Source organism: Oncorhynchus mykiss, chromosome 1 (genome assembly GCF_013265735.2).
Source record: "Oncorhynchus mykiss isolate Arlee chromosome 1, USDA_OmykA_1.1, whole genome shotgun sequence".
NCBI lineage: Eukaryota > Metazoa > Chordata > Actinopteri > Salmoniformes > Salmonidae > Oncorhynchus > Oncorhynchus mykiss.
Window position 1 is genome coordinate 33,103,491 of NC_048565.1, and position 7,937 is coordinate 33,111,427.

General features: G+C 43.8%; 1 protein-coding gene across 1 annotated transcript in view; it reads left to right on the plus strand.

Annotated features, from left to right (window-relative positions):
• sema3d (sema domain, immunoglobulin domain (Ig), short basic domain, secreted, (semaphorin) 3D) overlaps positions 1–5,088 on the plus strand; it is a 71,468-nt gene extending 66,380 nt beyond the window's left edge. Inside the window, exon 18 of the mRNA XM_036976064.1 lies at positions 3,621–5,088. Within this exon, the coding sequence (XP_036831959.1) occupies positions 3,621–4,091 (471 nt within the window). The 3' untranslated portion in view covers positions 4,092–5,088. The remainder of the gene's footprint in view (positions 1–3,620) is intronic.
• The last annotated feature ends 2,849 nt before the right edge of the window (positions 5,089–7,937 follow it).

Sequence of the window (7,937 nt, forward strand, 5' to 3'; positions counted from 1 at the left end):
TGAAGAGACTTTTTAGGAACTTGAAGAGATCTTTCTAGAATCGAGTTCTAGTTTGTTCTTTCTTCCTTCTGCATTTCCGTAGGTTCTCTGCTCTACGGAGGGATGCCAACCGGGTTTTGATGTCAACCTGAAGTGCCTCTATGCCCTCCTTTTCCACTTCCGAGGCCTTCTTCCACTGTTTCTTAAGCTGTCGCCTTTCTTGAACGAGGCGCTTGATTTCTTGTTGCCTCCTGGAAACTGGTGGGGTTGGAACCTTTCTCCCGCCTTTTGCCTCTTCCACTCCAAATCTTTCTGTCCCGTACGCATAGATGATGTCCCCCATCCTCTCCAACTTCTTCTCCACTGTGCCTCGAAGTTTCTCGGGGGTCAAGGTAAGGTCAGTATTCACTGTTTCCCACAACTTCTTGTCACTGGCGCCAGGCCACTTCACATATGGTCTGTGCCCTGGTAGTCTCCTCTCAACTGCCGGTCTGGGAGGCTGGGTGAGTTCCACTCTTTCCATCTTTGTTTTCACACTGCCCTTGCCTTTTACTGAGGACTAAGCTCTTTTGCCAGTTCACTTCACCTACTTTGGTTCGAGTCCTCTTTGCATTCACATGGCTTTGTTTACAAAGGAACCAATAACATTTTCCAACATTCACTCAATGCACTCTGGGTTTTTACAAAGTGCAGGACAACCCTTTCCATCAGAATGTGTTTACTACTTACATTTTGGAAGCCAATAGATTGCATTTAGTTAAAACATGGGACATAATAATTGTAATCAGAAGATTATATTAACATATCAATATTATCGCTAACAGATTAAATAGCAGAAGAATAACTACAGATTAAATAATGCTGTCATTGAACACTGTACATCCAATGTAGGCTTCTGCCACTTTAAAAGCTAGAATTGATTTTGTCCCCTATGTTGTGATTCTCACCAAATATGTTGTTGTCTTCTCACTATTCAAACCCCACTATTGAATAAACAGCTTATGAAGCTCTATTAGCCTATAGATCACATCTTGTAAATATTCTGAACCTAAAACTACACACACATTTTGGAATTTCTGTGCATCCTTGACAATCGCTAATCAATATCCAAAAACAGCGTGTTTTTTTCTGCAAACATCATCGTCTTCTCTCTTTTGTGGCACTAATGTGAGGGTTTATGGCAGGGGAAACATTGTTGCAGTGGTCGAGCGTGGGGTGGGGGAATAATGACAACTGCCTTAAAAAGAGGGAACCAGACCACGGAATTCAAGTGAACGGAACTCAGACCAACGCTCGAGATGGTCTCCGTTCAGTCAGCTTTTGGGGCTCTTTTGAAGGGTCTGATTTCCTGTGGAGTGTTCACACTGCACAAAAAAAAGTAAGCGAACCACACTGAGTTCACAAAAATTGGCTTAAAAAGGGACCAAGTGTGAAAACACCCTAAAATACGTTTATTACAATCTGCTAAAGAAAAATAAAATGTTGCACCAGTAATATGGGTCAGATCTTTTGACCTGGTTTGGCTACAAGCCATTTCTGCTGCAGTTGTGGTGCACCCATGACGCTATCGGTTCTGCACTTGCTTTTCTCTAGGGTACTCAGAAACAATGGTACAGCAATGTCCTATCATTAAAACTATTATAGTGTTTTCCTAGTCGCGCAGTGCTCCAAAATTGAAGCTCCTGGTCGCACAGCAAAATATTTTTCCGCCTATCCAAACTGGTGGCACTTTAGATCCCTGATACTGTATTTTGTTTGTGTGTGTGTGTGTGTGTGTGTGTGTGTGTGTGTGTGTGTGTGTGTGTGCGTGGTCTTACAGCTGGACTTGTCTGTTGTCTGTTTTATTTCAACATTTCACTCTCCAGCCTTTCCTTTCCTCCCATCACACTTTCTCTCTTTTCCATTCCTTCCTTCTGTCCTCCAACTCATTCCGTATGTCCTCTACCTCTCCTCAATCCCTTCCTCCCTTTTCAAATCTTCACCCTCCGTTTCTTCAGTTTCTTCCACACACCCCACCTATCTCTATCTCTCTTCTTCTTCTCTTTCCATCATTTCTAATCCAGACCGTCTGTGACAGGAAGTACCTTGGACCAGCTGGTCCGAACACCTGCATATCAGTATCTGTTAATTCACTGTGTTTCATGTCCCCCTTATCCGCTGAACACATCCCCTTGTAAAACTCAGCTATAAAACCTAAGAGCTGGTGTCTCCAAACGGTTGATTCAAACAAAACATACTCCGAATAAATGCATAATCGTGTGAAACATACAGTACAGTACATTCCACTCGACTCTCTACAAACTACAGTCAGATTCCACCTGTAAAGTATATACCTATAATAGCACAGTGCTAAACTCTAGAACCTCTCTATATGGGCCACCATGTCCAGACTCCAATCATATCCCAGCTGTATGGTCTGCTGCCCCTGGCTCAGCTACACATCATCAACATCAACACGCACACACAGATCACACACACTAGCTGGCCAGAATGATCTCTTCCTCTTCACCGCTGGCAGGGGGGAGGTATGCTTTGAAACGTTCCCGCTTACTCCCTCTCTCTCACACACACACACAGAGCCCAGCTGTGTTGTTTTAGGCCGTGTCACCTGATGAATCACAGGGGATGTTTGTGGGCACGGAGGGAAGACGATTATCACGCTGCTACACTAGCACCACTGACCGTGACACACACACCTCTGACCCCATCAGTCGACAAACACCGCACCCAAACCTTTAATGTGCATCCTGTTTCAAGGGCCATTACCATGCTTAACACACCTTGAGTGCAAATTAGCTGTGTGCGTGAGTGAGGCATTGGTGTGTGACATGTTGCTGAAGGGTTACAGTCTGGTGTTGATGGGTCTGGTTTTCCCTGTTAGACCTGAGTGTTCGTTCACCCAGATATAAGATACGATAATTGGGTGCTCACATTTGTCCTATTTCACACGTACAAGTGAATTGGGTTTTATTTTCTTTGCATATCCCACTCCTCCTGAGAGTGGGGTCAGAGCCAGGGATCCACCATTGTTGACGGCGACCTTGGACCAATTAGGGTTAGGTGACTTGCTCAAGGGCACATCGGCAGATTTTTCACCTAGTCAACTCAGGGATTTGAACCAGTGACCTTTATGTTACTGGTCCAACGCTCCTAACCGTTAGGCTACCTGATGCCCGTATCACACATTCCACATGTTTCATTATCAATGTTGTTCTGCATATCTCCCTGTGTTTTCTTGGTTGTTAGGCTAAAAGTTTGTCTAATGTTTCATTATCAATGTTGTTCTGCGTATCTCCCTGTGTTTTCTTGGTTGTTAGGCTAAAAGTCTGTATAATGTTTCATTATCAATGTTGTTCTGCGTATCTCCCTGTGTTTTCTTGGTTGTTAGGCTAAAAGTCTGTCTAATGTTTCATTATCAATGTTGTTCTGCGTATCTCCCTGTGTTTTCTTGGTTGTTAGGCTAAAAGTCTGTCTAATGTTTCATTATCAATGTTGTTCTGCGTATCTCCCTGTGTTTTCTTGGTTGTTAGGCTAAAGGTCTGTCTAATGTTTCATTCCTATTATATCCTTGTCTTTATAGAGTACTACAGTATATGACTGCTTATAGTAAGTGTACTCTCTCATCTCACCCCCTCTCCTAGGTGAGGCCAGATGACAGAGTGGTCCTTACAGACCGTGGTTTTCTCATCCGCTCTCTCCATCCTGCCGACGCTGGCGTGTATGTGTGTGTGGCACAGGAACACACTCACTTCACACACACTTTGCTCCGCCTTACACTTCGTCTCATTCCCTACGGGCATCTGGATGGGCGGACCAAGCCCAGCGAGGACCCCAGCGTCGAAGTTCGCCCCGGGGCTGAGTCTCGTCAGCGCTATAAGGATTATCTGCGTGTGATGAGTTCTCCCATTGGCTCGCTGGAGGACTACTGTGATTCGCTGTGGCTGGAAAAGAGGCCGGCCAATAGGAGAGGGGGGAGAGGGCAAGGAGCAGGAAAATGGAAACACATCCAGGAGTTGAAGAAGAGCAGGAACAGACGACACCATGGAGAGAGGGGTGCAGAGAGGGATAAAGAGAAGGATGGCGAGAGGGTAGGGCAGTGGAGGAGTGGATGAAGTGGTGAGGGTAACAAAGAGGAGGAGTTGCTACTGAAACAGCAGTAGCCAAAAGTGTAATCAGTCAAAATATTAGGGGAGACCATCAATGTTTATAGGTGTAAGAGGGGACAATAGGGAAGATGATCATGTTTAGTTGAGGGACAGTTATAACGACATGGGAACTGGGATCCTGCAGTTGATAGTATGGACCACGATAGACTCTTCTTACAGAGGTATAATCTTCTTTCATACCAGTCAAACACTCATAGGGCTCATGTAGGCCTGGCTTCTCAAACTACACTACCCATGATCCCTATGGCTGTGTCTCAATAGTGTCTCAGTGCCTTTACTGACGTATCAAAGTAACCTTGTTTAAGAGGGGCTGCAGCCAATGTCAAAAGTTATTTTAAATTCCAGAGAAAGTTTAGAACTTGAATTTGGGACTTTGGAGAGTGTTTAGAATCATTATGTTTTGATCGTAGTACATGTCAACGATGTAGTTGTACATTTAAGGGGAACATCACTGCAATCACTTTGCCTTAGTTGTCAAACTGATATTGGCTACACTTGCTACAAACAACTTTTTTGACAATTTTAACTACCGCCCTTGCAAGTTAGCAAGCATTAACTAACTAAGCTGGCTTTCGGTGTGGGGGTAGGTTTGTTCAAAGTCTAAGGTCACAGTGAGAGTGTGACATGGCCTTGACATTAGCTGCATCCCTTCTAGCTATAACTCCATTTTAGCCGAATGAGACGTGCCCAGAGCTCAGTGTTTTGTGTCTTAATCAGATGCATTCATGTTGAATGACTGTAAATACTTCTATAACATGTACAGGAGAAACTGCATGCTCTAGTTCAGCTTAGATAGGACATATTATACTGCTACTATGATAATCACATATTATGTCTAGAATGAACATAGAATCATATTTTTGTACAAAGTGAATGTTTCTCTTTTTGTAGGTAGATTTATTTTGGTAGAGTCTGAAAGTTCTGTAAATAAACTATTGTCTTATAATTTCTCATGGATGAGTATGGGGGAGAGAGAGAGAGAATGAGAGAGAGATGAAAAATGCACAGTAAGTTTTTTTTTTTTTTTTTACAGCAGTGAACTTTGTTTAGCTCAGTTGGTCCAGTCCTGATATAGTAACAGCAGCTGTACACACGCACACACACGCACACACACACACACAAACACTGATTACACACACTGATTACACACACTAGCTGGCCTTAATGCTTGGGCCAGAATGATCTATTCCTCTTCAAAGCATCTCAGGATGATCCAGTCCCAGCTGGTCGTAGATGCTGAACAAGGAGAACTGCTTGTGTATGTGTTTGTGTGTGTATGTGTGTTTTCCATGGAAGATAAAGCTGATGAACAGGAGAGGTTGGTTTGTCAGTATTGGGCTGATTGGACAGACTGTAACAGTATAAATCCCAAGGTGTTTTTGGTTTTGAAAAGTTCTTGTATACTCTTAGAAAAGAAATCCTAAGTAGAACCATACAGGGTATGTCAGTTTGTCCCATAGGTGAACCTTTTTTTGGTGCTGGGTAGAACCCTTTAGATAGAACCCTCTATGTAGGGTTCTTCAAAGAACCTCCTGTATATGGTTCTACCTAGAACCCTCTATGAAGAGTTCTGCCTAGAACCCTCTAAGGATTCTACCAATAACCACGGGTTCTACTGAGAAACCTTTTATCTTTGGAGGGTTCTTCCTTCATAAATAGTTAGCCTTATTAGCCTTTAAAATGTAATTATGACAATACATTACAGAAAGTGCATTGGGAAAGTATTCAGACTGTTTGGCTTTTTCCACATTTGGTTACTTTACAGCCTTATTCTAAAATTTATTCAATTCAAATTGTTCCGCATCAAACTACACACAATAGCATATTCATTAAAAATAATAACAGAAATAACTTATTTACATAAGTATTCAGACCCTTTGCTATGAGACTCGAAATTGAGCTCAGGTGCATCATGCTTCCATTGATCATCCTTGAGATGTTTCTACAACTTGTTTGGAGTCCACCTGTGGTAAATTCAATTAATTGGACATCATTTGGAAAGGCACACACCAGTCTATGTAGGGTCCCACAGTTGACAGTTCATGTCAGAGCAAAAACCAAGCCAGGAAGTTAAGGGAATTGTCCATAGAGCTCCGAATCAGGATTGTGTCGAGGCACAGATCTGGTGAAGGGTACCAAAAAATGTCTGCAGCATTAAAATTCCCCAGGAACACAGTGTCCTCCATCATTCTTAAATTGAAGAAATTTGGAACCACGAAGACTCTTCCTAGAGCTGGCCACCCGGCCAAACTGAGCAATCAGGAGAGAAAGCAATGGTCAGGGAAGTGACAGTTCCTCTGTGGAGATGGGAGAACCATCTCTGTGGAGATGTCAAGAAGGACAACCATCTCCGCAGCACTTCACCAATCAGACCTTTCTGGTAGAGTGGCAAGACGGAAGCCGATCCTCAGTAAAAGGCACATGACAGCCCGCTTGGAGTTTGCCAAAAAGACATCTAAAGACTCTCAGACCACTTGACTCTGAGGGGGACATTATGAAGGTTTTGGAATGAGCAGGCCTTCCCTAAGAGGAAGAGCAGCTCTGTCTTGTCAAGGTTGAGCTTGAGGTAGTGGGCCGACATCCAAGCTGAGATATCTGCCAGACATGGCGCAGACACTGATCCTCTCCACGTCACCTGGTAGGTGTGGGATGCCAGGTAGGATGCAATCCAAGAGTGTGCAGAGCCTGTGACTCCCAGCCCTGAGAGGCAGGAGAGGAGGATCTGATGGTTCAGTGTCGAAGGCAGCGGATAGATCTAGGAGGATGAGGACAGAGGAGAGCCTCCATGACACAGAGAAGAGCAGTCCCGATTGAGTAACCCATCTTGAAGCCTGACTGGTTAGGGTCAAGAAGATATTTTTTATTTTTTATTTAACCTTTATTTAACTCAGAGAGAGATGGTCAGAGACAGCATGCTCAACTTGTTTTGGAAAGAAAAGAAAGAAGGAATACCGGTCTGAAGTTTTTGACGTCACAGAGGTCGAGTGTTGCTTTCTTGAGGAGGGGAGCAACTCGGGCCATTTTGAAGTCAGAGGGGACGCAGCCAGTTGTCAGGTATGAGTTGATGAGGGAAGTTAGGAATTGGAGAAGGTCTCCAGAGATGGTCTGGAGAACAGAGTAGGGGATGGGATCAAGCGGTTAGGTTTTCGGAAGGCCGAACCTCACTAGTCGCAGAAAGAGGTCAAGGCATAGGGTAGTTCTGTGTGAGTGGGACCAGTGGACTCAATAGGCTGAGTAAATGTTGTCAACCTTCTATTCAAAGTGGTTGACAAAGTTGTCTGCAGAGAGTGAAGAGGGTAGGGAAGGGGGTGGAGGTTTGAGGGAGGAGTAGGTGGAAAAGAGTTTCCTACGGTTAGAGGCAGAAGCTTGAAATGTAGAGTGATATAAATTGGCTTTAGCACTTGGATACAGGGAATGAGAAGGTAGAGAGGAGGGATTGAAAGGATGATAGGTGCTCTCTAAGTTTAGTTTGCCTCCATTTTTGCTCAAATGCCCACAGCCCTGTTCTGTAAGAGACTGAATGGCAGTATAGGCTGAGTTTATGCACACACTCAAGCAAATGTTCATATTGATAAGTCTCACGCTTTGCGTGAAGTGTTTCCCCTGCATGGGTTACGAGCAGATTTGTGCTTACGAATGATTGATAAATGAGGCCCCAGGAGTCTAAAAGTGTTGTGTTGTATTTTTGAATATGTTGTGTTCTGGTTTTTAGTGTAATTGTTGCATAATGATGGCAACCTTGACATAAATCTGACAACGAAATTCACTGTGTATCACTGTGTAGCACACAGG